A 19,945-nucleotide genomic window follows, 5' to 3' on the forward strand; every position below is an offset into this window, starting at 1 on the left:
CTGAAATCTGTCGGGCTTTCCTATACCAGGCTACCGCTCCGTATGTGATCATAAGTCTAACCACAGTCCAGTCTTTCAGGGGTTAGACCACAATTATTTCCACAAAGACTATGATAAGTCCACAAGGATAATCTAGCTTTGTGTAAAACTTCCTGCAAATGTCCATTCCATGAGAGGGGTTTGTCTAGAATTACTCCTAGATATTCTTCCCTTTACATCAAGCGCAAATAGTGTCTAGGATCGCCTGGAAGACTTTGGACATTCTCGACAAACAGGTTCCTTTGACCATAACGACAATGTCATCAGCGTACTCTTGTATTTCTACACCAATGGCTTTACTATCGCAATCAGGTTATCACCCTTGCGGACAGCCACCTCCCGGCCTGAAGCGTATTGTGTCACCGTGGAGTGCACTAGAAACTATTTTGTTATCAAGCATAATGCAGATCCAACCCACTATAATTGATTCCACTCTCCTGTCAAGAGGAGTTCTTTCAAGAGAATGTGGTATTGCGTTGTTGAACGCACCTTATATACCCAGAAATACACAAACGAATATCTCTTTATCCTGGAGCGTCCTGGATACTCTACCAACCAACTTGTGTAGAGCCAATTCTACTGACTTTCCCGCTTGATAAGCGTGTTGGTGGCGACACTGGCGACTTAGAGGACCAGATACCAATGGCACCGTAACAACCGCAACAACTGATTCCAATTCAAGCAACAAACTCACGTTTCAATAGAAAATAGTGTTACGCAATTCCTTCCAAAAATTTCGAGAAATTCAAAATAGTTTGCGATAACTACAATCTTATTTCCTGCAGTGAGCACTCAATGCAAAAATTATTTGTGTGATGAATCACATATTAATAAAATGTGATGAATACACATACTCTTCTACTATATATAATATATTTAACAACTTCTCGTCTTACTAGTCTTCTTATTAACGTAAGAATTGTGTCAAATTTGTTTACCAGTTAAATCGAGTATCTCAAATATAACAAAGTATGTTTTTTTAATTTATGGGATAAATTCAATAAATTTATGGCCACTCCCTTGACCTTTAAATATTCTATGACGACGTCGCACACTCGTAAAGCACAGGATCGGACTTTGATTTGGTCATTTTTATTCGAAGGGGTTCGCTTTCGGCGACCGGGTTAATTGAATTAAAGGGACAATCTCGTGCGCTACTGCAGTCCCAAAATAACAAATGGAAAGGCGTTCGATCGGGTTACACTTCCCAATCAGTTTGAGTACGTTCGGGCACAAAAGTGGGCAATTCGGCGCCGCCCTCTGCCTCGTCCCGTGGATTCGAACCGTTACCGTTCACCATGCTACGACCCTCGAGCACATGGACACGTTCCAGCATCATTTACGAATTGAGGAATTATTTATATCCTTTACTGACATTTCTCTTTCCGAATCGATATTCTTTTAACACTTTTTCGCTATTTTTATTGTAACCTCTATCTCAATTAATTTCTAATTATTGAAATGAATTTTGTGAAAGAATGATTATAAATCTTTTTGACATTGAGTTAGGAATTGTTTGGAAACTGAATTCGGAAAGGATAATTATACTTTCTGATCCACTTACGTGACTTTTTCCGGAGGGCACGAGATAAGGGAAGCACCAAGAGTCGAATTCCTTGTTCGCCATTGCAAAAACTTTTGCCTATCAGGGCCGGAATCGGACTTCCAGGTAATAGAACACGGTCGCTGGGCGTGTCTCATCCGTTTCCGTCGGTGTTTGCGGTTTTACGACGAGAGCTAAGAACGGCAATAAAATCCGGGAACATCCAGCTCCAACACCGCGGGACGTCGTCGTAATTCGGAACATTCTTACATCTTCCCCACATTTTACGACGGCTTAATGCGATTCGATCTATCGCGGTGCGAATCGAAACCGATATAAATTAACGCACCTCCACGACGACGCACTAAAAAAATACAACGTCCTATAATGTTTTGGTGTTTAGTTTTTTTAACGACCAATAAAACTGTTGCGGTTATACAGAGGATCTACATTCACTTTATCGGCTCTTCGAAACCGTTCTTCGGTTCACTGTTATTTACTTTTTACGTCGTAGTAAATTTCCCTTTGGGTCCGTATTAGATGGACATTGACTGTAAACATTTATGACCGTATCGTCATTGATATAAGGGTAAAGTGTAAAACAAAATGAATATTACGAATAATATGTTATGTTGTTATTTCCTTTATGCTTTACATGATTCAAAAATTCCATTTCCATCAAATCAATTCAATTATTAATTATTATTACTCACATCCGGACCAAATCAGTTAAATACTCAAGTTTTTCGAAGGAAATAGTTCAGTTTACTTTAAAATTCACTGTTTAAAGAAGTAGTGATAATGTTAAAAGTGATAAAAAAACATTTTATTCCCCTGACATTAATAGTATTAGTAGTTAATGCTGAAATATTACAAGATATACAATCATTAGATGTACCTGAATCTTCTATTTTCTTTTTGGAAACAACTTTTCGTCATTTTGAGAAAGGTCGGTTTGAATTAAAACAACGTGAAGCTTGTTCAATTGAATCTGCCGCACTTCATCATCCAGAAAGGACGATTTTTGTTATTTATGCAGCTCCAGGAATTGTACCTAATTTGGCACCAAACGATAAGTTTCTTAATATTTTGTACACATATCCAAATATAAAAGTAGTGCAAGCACATATTGGACGTTATTTAAAAAATACACCGGTTGATTCTTTATATTGGAATAGACGTATCGATTTAAGTCCTTATAAAGTAAACCATTACAGCGATCTTTTAAGAACGATTACTTTGTGGAAATATGGTGGTATTTATATGGATACTGATATCATCGTTCTAAAATCACTTAATGAAATAGGTGATGATTTTGTTACTTATGCCGAAAAAGGTGATGGTATTGAAATTGGTGTTATCGGACTTAGTACAAGTTTAGGATCTATTGAGCTTCTTGATTTAATCTTAAAGGACATAAATAAACGGTATAATCCTAATAATTGGACTGCTCTTGGATCTACAGTTTACTTTCGGTAATTAATTAATTATCAACAAAATCTGTATTAATACCGTTTCACAAACTCTGCTATTTCCTGATGAAAGCGTTCTCCATGTCAATCATTAACTGAGTTGACAATGGAATGTGAATTGTCTACATGGCAAACTGCAAATGTAGACAATGTGTTTTCTGTGGAAATAAGACTTGATAAGAAAGAGGAACCACACCTAACATCCCCTCTTTAATTTTGTTCTCACTGAGCCTAGGAAATTTATTAGTCAGAAATTCAAATCGTATTCCATCTTTACGAAATATCTCCACAAAGTCATTGATGTGAAATGGGTATAAAATAACTTTGGCAATTGTAACCAGTGATTTATACCAACCTAACCCAACCCAGATCTTAAACGAGGAAAGCTATTTCATGCTGCTATTTCATTCACAGAGGAAACAAAAATATTTCACACAGCCAGATTGCAATTCTAATATTAAAGCCACTTTTTTCAAGTCTGCACATATTTTCCACTTAAACGCCACGTGTTTGATATTTTCCGCAATAAATCTCAAAATCTCATAGGTTTCATTTAAATAAGCGTCGCGCGCAACAGGTAAACACGGAAATATGTTTCTCTTATGGAGTAAAACTCTTTACGCTTAGTTTTGATCAGTCAATAAAAAGTCCGATGAGTGATCATGACATTAAACCATCAATGTTGTTATAGAAAACAAAATTTTCTTCGTTTGAGTAAAAAGTAGTTAATTGCTTTCCTGCTTTTCTTTGGTCAAATCTGAATTGCTAACATAATCGTTTAACTGTAATTGTCCAATCAAATATGATTCTGCACTAGCAATAGTTGAGCCTTGAAATCGATCTGGAATAGAACTCGATGAATTTTTAGACTCAGATATCGCATTAATACTGATGGCGTTATCGACAGTCGTTTGCGTTGTTTGTGGGTTCCACCACTGTATTGGTACGGTAAAAGGCATTTCTATTGTCAAATATTCGTCAAGTTTTTACAACATTCTAACAACACACCCAACTATCATCTAATGTTAATTTTTCCTATACACTATATAGCACTATTGTGCCGGAAAATAAAACCAGTTTCTTCATTAACGGTTAGAATCCAGAAGTATATATACATAGGAATTTCGCATATTGGAATACACTGATTTGAGTCACTATCATACCTCCAGAGCTGGATGCCCTAGTGCTATATTAGTTTTAGAACCTGAATTTAAATCAGTAGTTTGTTAGAGATTGATGTTTGGAGTTCCTCCTAATTAGCCAATACAGTTGTCTCTATTTTGGGGCTAATTCCATTGTTTTCTTTCTTACATGCTCTCTTTACCCCAGTATGTTGCCCAAAGTCATACATAGTCACTTATTTCTATAGGCGGTGGTAATAATATATACAGCGTGTCCCGTATCTTCCGCATCAGAGCATTATACGGTTGTAGAATACATTATTCTGAAGCGATCTTTCTAACAAATTTTTTTCGAAATGTTTATAATAACCGCACGGGAACTGTTTAACAACAACCAATAACGGACGACTTTGATTCACCGAAAAAGTTTATTTCTCTTTCCGTGACGAATCTATTGGTGAGTACACGTGGGAAACGAGTTATCATCGGCGTAGCGGACCGGCCGAAGGAGGCACCGACTACCTGAGGCTGATTTGCGATCTGCTGATTGGACGAAAAACAGTTCGTTTAAACAGTTCCCGTGCGGTGATTATAAACATTTCGAAAAAATTTTATTAGAAAGATCGCTTCAGAATAATGTATCGTACAATCGTATAATGCTCTGATGCGGAAGATACGGGACACGCTGTATAAACTGTAGTTTATCTGTAAAGTTGATATGGATGGATGGCTCATTAAACTTTATCCACTACGTTTTGGTACAGTCAAGTATTGTATTGCTGACCTTATTTTTATTTTCTTTCAGACCAAGGGTAGCTTGGTTCTGCTTTGAAGTACTCCCGCTGTTACCTCTTTCAAGTTCCAATATTCATCGTCTTGTTTAACTATGAAGAACATGTTCAATGGTGATGGTTATTCCATGCACTTGGTCCTTGTTGAGGACCAGTTTCCTTTGGTTTTGCCTGAATCTAAATTGAGAATCTGCGATTAGATTATTAGATTCTATTATTGGCCAGTCTTATGAGTAGTAATTTTCTGAGAAGTTTTTTTAGACTGTTGATAAATGTGAAATCGATGTGTAAGTTTTAATATCTTTAAGTTATTTTCCTGGTTTTGGCAACATGATAACTTCTGCATGCAACTTTACAGCTCTCAGCTGGAAGCCGATTAAAACACATACCGGAGATGTAGGTATGTGTTTTAATCTGCGTTGAGAAGATAGATCACACCTTTTTTAGGCAAGTGCTTTATTATTTCTCCTGTAATGGGGTCAAATACTGGAGCTTTCTTTGGATTCAGGTTAATTATTACTTCTTCAAGAGGAAGGTGATATTTTCTGTTCTTTGATTTACAATATTGGTAATTTCTTGATTGTTTTGCCCTTAGTTGGAAATAAAAATCTCAACAGATTTTTCTGGCCATGGGCCATTGTTATTTCTAATAGGAGGAACAGAGATTACCAAGAAAATCAACAGACTGGACTAGTTGCCTTCCATAATGAACAATCAATCCCTTCAAGTGTTTATAGTTCTTCTAGGTAAGAGCTCATAGATTATCCTTTTGAAAGATCTTGTGGAAGATTTTGAATTTCTCTTCTGACTTTTTGGGTCTTGTTTTGTTAAATTGTCTGATCTCAAGTGAAAAATGTTGTAAGACATGTTGACACTGTTGTAAGACAGATGAAATATTCTGCTTCTTTTTCTAGTTGTTCAGTCGCTATAATGCAAGGCTACTGTTCAGGTTGATTTTGTTCTGGAGCTCAATTCGAAACATTTCCCAGTCAGTAGTTTTCAGTAGGCAGTAGGTCGGCTTTCCTATTAAGTGGTAGTTGCAGTTTCTCGCTTGTTTTTCGTAATTCTCCTCCTTTGGTCATGTTTAACCTGGAGCAATCTACGTGTTTGTCGCTAGCAATAAATTATCATCCTAAACGCGAAAGGTGAGAGGTATCCTTCTTCTCATTTGTGTTATGTCTTGGCAGGCAGTAAACTGCACTGACACTCAGTTTTTGAATTGATGACTTAATCTCGATTACTCTTAGTTGGAGTGAGTGATGTAGTCCATTTTATAACCTCTTATTATAAGGTAGGATTAATTTCTCTTCGGTGTCTCAAAAATGAGAGAGTTAGATTCAGATATTTATGTGCTGGGTATTCAAGAATACTTCAAGACCGTGTTGTTTGTTTATCGATCAATGGATGAACGTCCGAATGTTGATCGGATATGGCATAAAATATCTCAGGACTCACTATATTAAAGACAATTTATCATGATTTTGCAATAACTTTCTTGATGTTAGCATTAAATCTTCTTTTCTACAGTTCCATACAGCTCCACCTCTGTCTTTAGATTTGGTGCAGTTTGTAATTTGATGGTCTCCTGCACATTTCACGCAGGCTGGAGCACTTCTACAGCATCTCATTCATTTGATGTCTTTTACAATGTGGAATGAATTTTTAAGGCACTCATCTACTTTTTTTAAAGATATAGTATCCTTCAGTTTTTTCTTATTCTGATTTTTATTTTGTTTTTTGATATAGCTAGGAATCAATCTGTTTCTCCCGTAATAAGTGCCTTATCCGAGATTGATGGGTTATAAAATTTGTTTTCTGATAATATTTTTCTTATATTTGTCTACAGTAATTCATCATTTTATGCTTGTATTGAGCTTATGAAGTTAATTAATAAAAGAAATTAAATCCACACAATGAGAATTTAGTAAAATATCAAGTGTTAATTAATTAATAGTGTAATTAATGTTATTAAATAGTTAATTGATTAAGTTTTATTTTTTAGATGGATAAAACATTTGTGCAAAACTCAAAATTTAGAAAATGTGGTCCATAAATCTTGCGCGGATATAAAAATATTACCAAGTAGATATTTTCATCCTATTTATTGGAAATCTTGGAGAAATTATTTTAATAGAAGATATGCAAATGAAGTGTTAAGAGCTTCAAGAGAAAGTTTTACGTTACATATATGGAATAGTCAAAGTAATAAAATGTGGATTAAACTCGATTCGGCAGCTCCAATTATAAATTTTGCCAAAAAAAATTGTCCTAAAGTTTTTAAATCATTAACTAATTACTTTTAACGTATTATTTTTATGTGTAACAAAGTGAATGCAAATAAAAATCTTTAATTACTGGTTTTATATTATAGTGTTTTGATTGAAAGGAATTCATATGTATTGTTTCTGTTTCCGGCGCCGCCACCAGAAACCAAACGGGTAACTTCGGATTACCGAAGGCGTCGGGAAACTGTGATTGCTTCCCTCTTTCCTCTTCCAACTCATATGTATGTTGCGAGCTTACCCAACACCGCAGCATGAACCGTAAGCCTTAGGTTAAAATTTCGCGCTCAGTTAAAACCGAGTTTCAATTTAAACCTCGCAGTTACTGAAATAGCACAGCGATTTCTACGCTGCCTTTCTTTCATTGTGCTCGGCTTATGCGAAGCATATTTGACACGTGCAGCAATATTACTGAGGAAATGGGGATTTTCTCAACATGAAAACAAATTATTAACATCGTATATTTATTTAAAAGAGACACTTTTGAAGTCAACACATTCAGTTACAAAAATTTTCATTATAAAAAAAATAAATTAGAATTTAGAAAAAGTCAGTCGTTTATCTCCCCATTTTCTGAATTGTTTCCTCCAATACGTCTGTTAAGACGAAAAAACATGGGTTGTCCTGATTTTTGCTGACATGTCGACAGATATATTGCATCGACGACGTGGCTGGTGGTTTTTCTTTTCCCAGTCGACAATATGGATTTCTATTTTGCATGTACACGGTGGTGTAGCTGTCAGGTTGTAAGCGTCTCGCCGACAACGACGACGTCGGATCACGCCTCGGGACGCTTACTACCCATTCCTCACATCGAGGATTTTCCCACATATTCGAAACCGGTTCTTTCCGATCTCTTTCGACAAAAACATACCGCGTGCGTTTTCTTTTTACAAACAGCAATTTTTTAAAAGTAACCAAAAAAATATAGCGTACGTTTAGAATTTGAGTAAAGATTGATATATAAAGAACTACAATCGCTGTTAACGACCGTTTACGCGTCAACGGAAATAATAGCGACGAAAATATCGCCGGTATATACACGAATAAACGTCAACGAAAGAAATAATAAAAAAGAGTAACGACGTCGGGGCGTCGGAACGCCGAAAGGGGCATTGGCGGGTAAGGGAAAAACGAGCGTCGAATTAACGTAACGTCGGGGGCAGGCTTCGGGCAGTCGACCATTAAATAAATCAGCGGGAGCCGACGCGCTTTTTGACTGATCGCGCTCCCAACGAACGTGAAAGGGGTGGATGGCGTGCAAAAATGGGGGAAATACGGGGGGGTCGAAGTGAAACCGGAAATAAAAATCATTTTCGGGAACCGCAAAATCGCCTACAGGCAGTTTTATATTAAAACTCCAAACAATTTTTATCATCTTTTTTTAAATTTCTTTTCACATATTTTAACAAAATAAACATTAATTACATGCTGTAGATGACGACGAAGTTCCTGTAAGGTGTTTGCTACTTGTGATAAACGCCTTATATAGCGACCCATCATATCCCACACATATTCGATTGGGTTTAAATCCGGAGAGCGAGCAGGCCAGAATTTTTACTTCTTCTTCTTGTAAGAAATTCTGACAGATGTAGATGATATGAGGTCGGGCATTATCCTGCTGAAACATGATGTCAGGGCGTTCGTTTAGCCGAGGTATTACAATGAGCTGTAGAACCTCATGGATGTATCGGTGTGCATTTAAACTGAAAGGAATGACAACTAGACAAAATATAATAATAACAAACCACTTTATTGACTACAATCAAGAAAAATAAATACAGAATACGATAATATAACATCATCACTTAAACTTAATGCAGTCAAACGGCGAAGTCCAGATAACAGTTTCCAAAAATCCTGTCATCTGTTCTACTCAACCAGGAGTTGAACGTTCAAGATAATAAAACAAAAACCTAGAACTGTTAGCGTATATCGTTTTCCTCTCTTACGTAACTGATTATGAAGAAAAAAAGATAAAAGAAGTAAAAATACGGCGTCGCGCAACTTTATTTTAAAAATGTCGGGCCTTTTATACTTGAGATTAGAAGAACAGGCATCATATTCCTTAGCAATACTGTATGAAAATGATCGCTCAAAAAGAGCTGTTGCGTGAGCAGGTATGGTATTGGTGCTTTTATGTCTGAGGTTTAGATTATGTATGTCTGTCCTAAAAGTGATTTTATTATACAAGTAAGGTGGTGTTTTCGTGATAACTACCTTATTCGCGAGGCACAGGAAATAGTATTTAAAACGGTTCCTAATGTTCAACCAACCTGCATTAGTTATAGTATAAGATATAGTTTCATGCTTTCTAATTCCGTAAATAAAACGAAGGCAACTATTCTGAACTTTTTGAATGCGACGCAAATCAAATCCATTAAACATGGTCCATACATGGCCGCACAATGCACAAAGTTGGATAAAACCAACGTATCACATAGGTATATTTTAGTAGTTATCTGCGTTTATTTTGTACATGACAAGGCAGCGTGCTCTCTTCGAAAAGTCAAATACAGTATATCATCAGCGTACATGTGTACTGTCGAATGTCTAACACATTTGGGCAGTTGAGAGGTGTACAGGGTAAATAGTACCGGAGCTAACGAAGATCCCTGAGGCACACCAGCCTCCATGGGTAAGGAAGCCGAAAATTCCTCTCCCAATCTCACCAGCTGGACTCGGCCAGAAAGGAGAAGAAGAGACATAAGAGACACTGCCGACTCAGATATACCAACATAATGCAGGAGGGAAATATAAATTGCGCTACTCGCCACGAAATCTTCTTACCATTAATTGAACTAAAATTAGAACCAAAACTAGAACTAACACTAGAAACTTTCGGGTTTTGCCGTGCATCTTTTAAGAAAAGGTTTGACGTTTCGGATGCCATGTTGCAACCTTCATCAGAAACTGGTTCGAAGAAGTTCGAAGATCTTACCATTACCCGTCGATTATTTTGCCACAAACAGAACCAGGCTCGGTCGCTAAACATTAAGTCCGACGTTATCTGTCTTGGCACCATAGAAGTGTGTTTTGTGAAGTTGCGTGAAAGGAAGACGTAAAGATCGGTATGAGTGGAGATTAAAAGACGATATTCGCCGGTGCACAGTTCTCCGCGACACTATCTGCCTCAGATATCTCATCAAGTCAACACTAATTGCAGCCAAAGAATGAAATCTGTCACTATGACTCATTTGTCTGTCTCTATGTTCTTTAATTTCACGTTAATTTCACGAAACGGAATATTGACTCGTTTAGGCCAACAATTCGCCCTCTTTCCATGTCAGATAATTCGTTAAACCGCGGTCTTTTACCAATTTTAGGACTTATTAACAATCGAAGAAACAACGTTCACTTACCAAATGGTATTTACATTTTGATGCAGTTTTTAATTTTCTGGGTATTCCCCGAGTTGTCTATACGATGTATAAATCAAGATATATTTTTACTGAACTAAAAGCAGAACTAACATTAGAGCTAGAACTAAAAATATTCGGCTTTAGTCTATTAAGACGGCTAAACCTGAATGTTTCTAGTTCTAAGTCTACTGTTAGTTCCAACTCTAGTGTTAGTTCTAGTTATTATTCACCGCCAGCATGTTGGATATTTTTATTGACCTAAAACTAGAGAAGCCGTCTTAAAAGACGTACGGTTAAAACCGAATGTTTCTAGTGCTAGTTTCTAGTGCAGAACTACTTTGAAAATCAGTCATCAATGGCGTGATTTGTATGGCGTACATAATCGTCCATCTGAGCAAGCCATCCGTCGAACTGTGGATGAATTTTATACCACATACTCTCTAAATGATGCAATAACACCAACACGTTGAAGTAATGTGCGTACTGAAGAGAATATCGCCGCTGTAAACGAAAGTGTGGAAGAATATCCAAATTATATTCCACTACGTGGAAAATTTTGCACAAATATCTTGACCTACACCCGTTTAAGATCCAGCTGGTGCAGGAATTAAAGCCACGAGACTATCATATGCGTCGTTCATTCGCCGATTGGGCTGTAGAGTAGTTGGAAACTGATTCGATCTTTTATCACTAAATTGTGTGCAGCGATGAGACTCATTTTTAACGGATTTGTTAATAAACAAAATTGCCGCATATGGAGTAAAACCAATCCACAACAGACCCTACAGATTTCATTACATCCAAAAAATGCACCGTTTGGTGTGGTTTGGACGCTGGTGGCATCATTGGACTTTATTTCTTCCAAAATGAAACCGTAACTCGCGATACAGTCAATCGAAATCGTTACCGCACCATGATCAATGATTTAACACCTCTCGATTATTTCCTGTAGGGCCACGTGAAATCATTGAACCTAGAACTAGAAACATTCGGATTTAGCCGTCTTACGAGACGCAAAGCTAAACTCGAACAAGATCTTTATTTTATATTATAAACCTTAAGTCTTAAACCAACAACATTATAAAACACGAATGGAATAAATTAAGCATTTGCTAATTCAAAGTGTGAAATAGTAGTTGCTTACCTATGCGTGACGTCACGAACGAGCCTTCGAGCTGTACACCTGTTCGCGGGATTTAGCAGTCCTCTTAGATTCTACCGTCCTTAGTATAAATATACAGCCAGGTAGACTAAACGCAACGGTGTGGATAGCTGCCCGAATTTGTATGCATTCATTATTTATTCAAACATATTAAAAATTTTGTCATATAACGAATTTTTGGCTATATCGGACACTCCTTTCCCCGTATTATTCCGTTATATCGAGGTTAAAATACAGTAATTTTACGAATAATCGTATATAGGTCATAATTTACTAGAATCCGTAGTTTTGCCGCATTCGATAATCCCAGAGATTTGTCAAGTCCATCTGAAAAACAAGCGAAATTAATCGTGTCCTCGAGTTGAGTACGGCCGCAACGTCACGTATTCGCGATTTAACATTCACGTCGGTTTTGGGGGTAGCGACGCCGGACGTCGGCCGAAAACTCGCCGCCGGGCTGCGGTCGAGAATTTCTCACTCGCGAAATTATGACGTCCCCTGGGAAAGGGTAAACTGCCACCCGCCCGTCGTCGGAATGTGGAATTGCTGGCGTAATGCACCCCATTCGTTTTGCGACTGTTCATGGGGGGCAGGACGGAAGCGCTTCGTAGGAATGCGAGCACGAGCTCGTCTTGAACGGATTTAATTGCGGGAAACCCGCGGAAATATGCTCGGTATCCGACCTCACTCCGTGACGACCTCACATTCGTGTGTGCTTCCATACACACGAAGGACTCCATAGTTTAGGTCAATTTTGAGGTATTCTTAAAGAATTATTGCATGTATTCAATAGAACTATAAATATTATTTGGTTTTTTTATTACCACATATTATAGGTATGTTAAAAATTGACATATCTTAGAGCACGTATCTTTGACTAAAAATTTTCCATTAAAATTTCCATATGCAGCATAAATTGCGATGCATTAAGATTCATAAAGATGAATCCTAGAAACGCTTTCGAAACCGTCTCGTAATTGCACAGAAGCGTAGTCTCTTTCGCGACGTCACGTCGAAAGAGGATTTTAGAGACGTAGGTAGGTTGGTAGTAGATGTGGTCGTGTAAAATTACTCCTTTCCCTCCGCCTAGGGGAATTATCCCGGAATAAATTTTTGTTCACCTTCACGTGTTGGCGTTCGTTCGCACGTTCGACCGCGCAAAACTTTCTCCTTTCTCGTTGACAAATCGCCGAACGCCCCGAGCCTTATTATTTAGCGCCCCTTGGGGGGTTCGGCATAACGCGACATTATTAAATATAAACGAGATTTATGGGAAGGTGACGCTTCAGGACAAAAATACGGGGCCGCAAAGTTGGAAATCCCCCACTTGTCAAACCTTCGTCAGCGGGGGCGCGGGCGGACGCTTAAAATTCGCCGAAGGCGTTGGGGGCGTCGCGGTCGGGGTGTTTATTTCCCGACCCGCCGCCGGTAATCGCAAAGTGGAAAGCCGGGTTTAACGGGTGTTAACTCCGGAGAGGCTGTTTTGGTACTTAGGGCCGACGCCCGAATCCCGCCCATTGTACGCTTGATGTAACTAATACCGTTTAATATTCATTTGGAGTAGGAAGCCCTCTACACATTCCTTTCACGTACCATGAAAATATATACACAGATATACTATAAACTTTAATAAAAAAATTATTAATTCAAAGAAAAATAAAATAAAGTAAAATGTAAGCTTAAAAATAAGACTAGCTTTTCTTTATGCATACTTTGTACGTGTTGAATGCAAGTAACCATCGATTTTTAATTCCTTCCAAGGTATTACCGCTGTTATTATTCCTATAGCGATCTTATTTATTAGAACCCTTATAATATCATTTTTTGTTGTTGTCTTGTGACTAATGACACCTCATTGGTAAAGAAGCTGCTAAGAAATACTGGCAACATGAATACTTTCATAAAATATATTATTCATAAAATAATGTACAACGATTTCAACACTCAATATTTTCTGTTGGAATTACATTACATTACATAGATTACATATCGGGTAGGCGGACTAACCAACAATGCACCACGACCCTAAGGATTCAGATCTTTTGGGGAGATAAACTGCGACCCAAAAATCAAGAATCTGATACGATTAACAGCAGGGCACTGGGTCTGGCCTCACAAACGCTTTAGCGCTGCCCTCTCGTGCTAGCTCATCAGAGAAGTATTTAAAAATATCACTTTAGTTTGGAGATCGGGAGGAGATTCAAGAAGTTCAAACAATGCAAGATCTTCGGTGAGAAAATACGAGTTTTGACAAAAATAAGAAAAAAGGAGTGATAAATTTTGACTAATACGAAGATAAAAGATTCTTCAAGTCGTTAATGTAATAAATGTTGTGACTATACACTATTATAATTGACTTCGTTTCTTTTCTATTCATAACAACATTATTATCCGACAACTTAATCCAAATTGAATTCATTACGACTTGAAAAGCGTCGTAGTTGATAATATAATTACCCGTCACAATACCGCTATTATACCTAACTTAAACACGCACTCAAGGAAAGTCAATTCTTCTACACCTATCCGCCTATTAGGGTGACTAAGAACAGATTAAGCTGCGAAACACAATAAAGAGAATTGAAAAGGGGGAAAACCGCCACAAGTGTGTAAGCACAGAGATACCGTAAATGCAAGCGACACTCCAATGTACTGTAAATAATTAAAAATAGTGATAAAGCGATATAAAAATACCCCTAATTTGAAACTGTCCCCAATTATAAGACTCAATAAGTTATTGCAACTTTATTGCATTTTACTCGCATCAACATTCAATGATGAGATGGATAGTATTAAGAACCATTATTGCGGCGAATATAACTATTTAAGTTGTTTAAGTAAATACTTGATAATTAATACTCTTGATATTTAGATGATGTGAATCGATTATTTAATATTGCCATGTTACTTAATTTGATACATGTTATTTGTTTTTAGCAATAATAAATAACATCAAGTGGTGTTCTATTTCTGCTGGAAAAATCCAACATCCAACGTCCAAATGTTTCAGTCAGCTGATTTTGTATGCAGACACATACTTCTATCGTTGTTATCTTAGCTTCTATTAATCTTACTGACTTTAAGGATATGTTAAATTTCCTAATTACGTTAAATAATTCCAGTTTATAAACATGCTGTATTTATTATCATATTATCAATCTGATCAATTGAGAGCGTTTTTCTCCTAAATTCGATTTTATATTCACCTATCTTTTCTAAATATGCATGGAGTCGTTGGTTTAGTGATATCACATGATAGTTATGACAGGAGAGTTTGTGTCCTTTCTTGTGTATGGGGTATATAGTTGCCTTGCCCCATTACGTTGGTATACTCTTCCCATATCTTTTTAATCAATACATAATAATGTATTGATTAAAAAGATATGGGATATGATTACTTATGTCTGTCTGATGGTGTTGACACAACGTGTTGCAGTTTTCTTGACACTTTCACTTTCCATTCTGAACAATTCCAAGGGAATATTATCAAAACTTGATCCTTTCCCATTTTTGAATGCAGATCTATTAGTTTATATTCTTGTTGTTCTCACAGTTCATCTTTTGCATACTCTTCCTCATTTAGCACTGTTTCGATACTCAGCAATTATCACCTCAGTATTTTTATTGCTTCGATACCACTAATTATATGACCCTTCGTGCCTCTGTATAGTGTGATATGAGCTTGGAATTTCTTTATCTGTCTTTTGTATTGATGTATTGATAGGCATTTCTTGTATTGCCGTTTTTAAATCCTGTCCCCATAGCTAGTAGTTTAATTAGTTATCTTAATATTGTCATTTATTTCTCTTACAGACCTTGTCCGCTTTCTTAATTGCTTCTTTACAGAGATGTTTCCTTACGCGTGTTCATAGTTGCATATATTTTATGTAAGATTCATCTCATCATTATATTGTCCCTGCATTCTTTGTTGATCATGGTTTTGTTTTCTTTTTTTCTGCCACTTCCAAGACTTTTGTTATTTTAATTCAATTCCATTCTTCGTCAATGGTGCCTTTTTCTGTTTGAGGTTGTTTCCAGTACATTATATACTTCTTTTGTCCACCTTTCTTAACATTTGTACGTTTTTTTCTACGTTCAGATTTTCGTGTTTTAAACTACCATGTATTGGTCGTTTACTAATTCTGCGTCTATATCTAGCTTGCTGCAAGAGATGATCTGAGCCACACTTCTAGTGCTTATATGCAGAATACTCGTCGCTGTTCTTCTATCTATTGGTGACAAGATAGGTTCAAGATGGAACCCATCTTGTCATATCTAAGAAACTTTATAAATGTTTGTATGTGGAACTAGTGTTCAACTGATAACCATATTTCTTCTTTTAGCAAAAGCTATTTAGAATCGTTTTTACTGGTGCTGTCATTAAGACCATGTATTCCTATTGTTTCTAAATATTCAGTTTTCTTTCTAATTTTTTCATTTATGTCGAAGCTCCTTTGAAGGTTTCGTAATAATTCCTGTTTCTGATGATTAATTGTTAGCCCATCGACCAACTTTCTTCATTTTTCTGGGTTTGGTACCGGTAATGACTATTGCTAAGCTACTTGATCTACCTAGTACGCGGAGTAAATACATTTAGTAAACCATAACCATACTAAGACAAAATTGTAAAGGCTCCAAACTAGTTGCAAGGAGGTAAATGCTAATAGAAATCTTATACCATACATTTTATAGCAGAAAATTGTTGTGAACCTGCATCCAAACACACGAAAGGTTGCTTCTATTAAACTTCATGTAGTTATGCGACTATTATGCAGTTATGCTAATTTTTCGGCATTAAACTGAAATAAGAATTTAGTAAGCAGCTACCAGAAACCATACTTAAATAAATAAACGCTACTTGAATAAACTGAAAGTTATGTCTTTAAGAATACACAATTATATATGAGCAAAAAATTCAACCAATTCAGAGGCACAAATACTAAAGGCAAGAAATATTAAAGTAATTCAGAATTATATTGATGAATCTACTTCTTCTTTTCATGGAACCAATAAGTATTTAATTATGGCAAATTGATTCGGATCCATATAGATTAATTGTGATTAATTTTGCAATGTTATGATATGGTGAATTACATGCTTATCATGTCATACTATATGTATAGAAAAAAGAAGAAACATGCGATTGTGGAGATAACAGTGCATGAAACATGAGGTAAAGAAAACTTAGAGTTGTCTGGAAGACCATTAATTTTTATAACATTACCAAAGGAGGTGTTGACACGCTAGACTACTTATGTCTGTAATAAGTCTATAATAAGTATGTAGTTCGAAAAGCCACTTTAAGAAGAGAACTAATGACTTATAATAAAAAGCTGATACTATTTTCGTTTCTCCCCTGATTTGAGATGGTACATTTGCTTTACTTCAAAACTAAGTCTATTTACATCAATTTTGGAACTATTTGAAATAAGTATAAATATAAATTAAACAAGGTGTAATATTGTACCATAAATCTGATTCCATTCTCATCGGCACACCATTAGTTAATTGCAATGGAGTGCGAACTGGCAAACCACTTACAATTACCTCTTGAGCAGTTCCGCTTAATATCTCTATTATCGACGGAGTTAATCGGGATAAGGAGCGGACCCGTCCCGGGACGGAGCTTTTGGGATGTCGGTATACGTGTGGCCTTCGGTCTCACCATCCCTCCGGAGCCCGTTTTCTTCGGCAGGGCCGGCAGTTTCCAAAGTTTAATTACTCTAACTGCTCCGGATATATATTGACTAATCAAACAGGAGGAACCGGTCTCCGCGGCCCTTAGAAACACTTAAAGGGCAACGGGGAAACGCGCCTCTTCCGTTTAACTGGTCCGGAAGTTTCGAGGTACTAAAGGATTTGATAATTCCTTAGAATTGCGTCCAATTTAATTGCGCCAAAGTCTCAAACTCGCTGAGATTATTATTAGCGAAGAATTTAATGGTAAAGTATTGTATTAATCTATTTATGTTTTTCGATCTAAATGAACTTTTGTATTTTAATGAAATGTTTGTTAACACGGCCAAAATCAAAACGTGATCGAAAAGCTAACGAGTAAACATATACGAGTATTTCTTGCCGAGCGTAGAAATGGGCACATACGTGTCGCAATTTAACTAAAACTTTAAACAAAGTCTGAACGAGCGTGCATGTCAAATCGCTGGTACGTGATATTCGTGACCCGGAAACGTCTACTTCTCAATTAATCTGAAAGGTTTTTAAGGCAAAAACCATATAATCGACGAAAATCCTACAACGGACGACATCTGCCAACAGGCCACAAGTCGCAAACAAGTAGATTTTGGGCGCTCAACGTCGGATCGCATTACTTATTTACGGTCGCGCACCGCGTCAAACCAAATCCGAATCTTCCGGGAGAATAACAAACGAAATTTTGTCTCGGAAATTCGGCATCAAATAACCCAATGTATACAGTTTCTGATATGAGCATAAAAGAGGCGGATTTATGGGAGTTATTTCAACCGGCTTATTGATGGCTATCTTAAGCAGCAATAAGCATAAAAAGTTCAACAACCTTTCTATTGCAATAGGTTCAGCCTCCTATAAGCTTATAAATTTTTAACGTGTCAATAGATTTTTCAAACGATTCCTACACTCAATTCACATAAAGATCCAATATTCCGCAGGAACAATTTTCAATAAAAATGCTAGATGGGGTGGCAGTGCGATGATTGATGACAAAAAATGCTTCGAGACGACGACGAGGAATGCCCGAGAAAGGGGTTCACAGCATCCTTTGTTAATTTGTCGGCCGAGAAGCCCCCTTTGCGAGAATGGGAAATAAAAGGGGATCGACTCATATCTTTAGGTACAACGAAAGGAATTCGCGCTCTGAAAAGTTTTCGTCCGAACGCGATCGATGGTTTCCTTTTTCGTTCCGGTTCTAATCGAAACAAAGATCCCCAGCTGTCCCGAAAACCACGTACGCGAAAGAAACCCTTTTTCCGTTCCAATCTCGCGCGGTATTAAGTGGATCCGATTCTAATTTAAAAGTGGGCATTAAACAGTCACTTAGACCACGCTGGAAAAAGCTCGTAGTTCGGCCAATGAACCGAGAAGACGAAGCACCCGCTCGTACAACGACCCCCTAATCGAGTTATAGTAACGTCTTCCTCACAAAACACTATCAAAAAAATGAAACAAAGAAAACTCGTCTTAAATTAGCATAAATATTCGTTCTCTGTACGTGAAAAATATCCCCTTTTTCAAAAATTTTACCCAAGACACCACTAGGCATAATTCAGATCCTTAAATAAAACGCAAACCAACCTACTAGTCGAATTCCATTTTCGCCCCCTTTCCATTAAACGGCTGACTTTTCACGCTTCCGTTCGCACCTTATTCAAATTTTACGGCGAACCATAGAATTATAATAATGAGATACACGCGGAATTTTTTTTACACCCTCGTCGCGGACGTCATAGGATGGCAGTAGCGAAAGGCATCCGAGAAGCCTTCGGTCATTAAAGTTAATTGAATTCTGTCCGTATATCCGGGGTGCTATGTCGGGAACTGCCAAATTGACTCCGGAACGGTCGTGAGGCCGATGTAGTGGTAAAAGTAGAGTCGGAAGAGAAGTAGACTATGAATTTGGGGCTGCCGCATTACTACAGAAGAGGGAGCTCGTAGTCGTTGTCGAACTTTGAACTTTAAATTCCACTGGAATGCTATGCTCTCAAAAATATCTTATCAAAGCGTATTTTTTTATAGCAAAAAAGTAAAACGAGCTTAGTCGTCTTAAGAAACGCACGGCTAAACCCGAAAGTTTCGAGTTCTAGCTCTAGTGTTAGTTTGTTAATGTTAGCTCTAGTTTTAATTATTATTCAGCGTTAGATTGCTGTATATTTTTCTTGTACTAAAACTAGAACTAACTCTAGACCTAGGAAGGAATGAAATAATGGTTGGCTAGCGTGAGAGTGGAGATAGTACGGTACAGTTTCATTAGCATGCAGAAAGATAGGTAAATATTTGGGAATAATATTAAACGAAAAGTGCACTTACATGGAACACCTACAATAGTTAGAGAACAAGCTGCTGAAAGTGTTGGGCATGCTACGGAGGGCTATACGCTGTCAGTGAGGGGCTTAGGCTGTCATGCGCTGGCTGCACTGCGTGTTATCTATGAGGGACTGCTTATTTATTTAATAAATCA

General features: G+C 37.2%; 2 protein-coding genes across 3 annotated transcripts in view; both read left to right on the forward strand.

Moving 5' to 3' along the window:
* Nucleotides 1–19,945, forward strand: part of LOC111426260 (heterogeneous nuclear ribonucleoprotein C) — a 230,884-nt gene that overhangs the window by 186,460 nt on the left and 24,479 nt on the right. The window lies entirely within an intron of this gene.
* Nucleotides 2,384–7,269, forward strand: LOC139429138 (lactosylceramide 4-alpha-galactosyltransferase-like). The gene is made up of 2 exons (XM_071194629.1): nucleotides 2,384–3,057; nucleotides 6,969–7,269. The coding sequence occupies exons 1-2, from the start codon at nucleotides 2,384–2,386 to the stop codon at nucleotides 7,267–7,269; spliced, it is 975 nt and encodes a 324-aa protein (XP_071050730.1).

This window comes from Onthophagus taurus, chromosome 2 (assembly GCF_036711975.1).
Source record: "Onthophagus taurus isolate NC chromosome 2, IU_Otau_3.0, whole genome shotgun sequence".
Lineage (NCBI taxonomy): Eukaryota > Metazoa > Arthropoda > Insecta > Coleoptera > Scarabaeidae > Onthophagus > Onthophagus taurus.

Excerpts from the sequence above, each read along its gene's own strand:
- LOC139429138 (XM_071194629.1), top strand. The coding sequence starts at position 2,384 with ATGTTAAAAGTGATAAAAAAACATTTTATTCCCCTGACATTAATAGTA. Across the intron at positions 3,058-6,968 it reads GGATCTACAGTTTACTTTCG|ATGGATAAAACATTTGTGCA; the intron begins GTAATTAATTAA and ends TTTATTTTTTAG.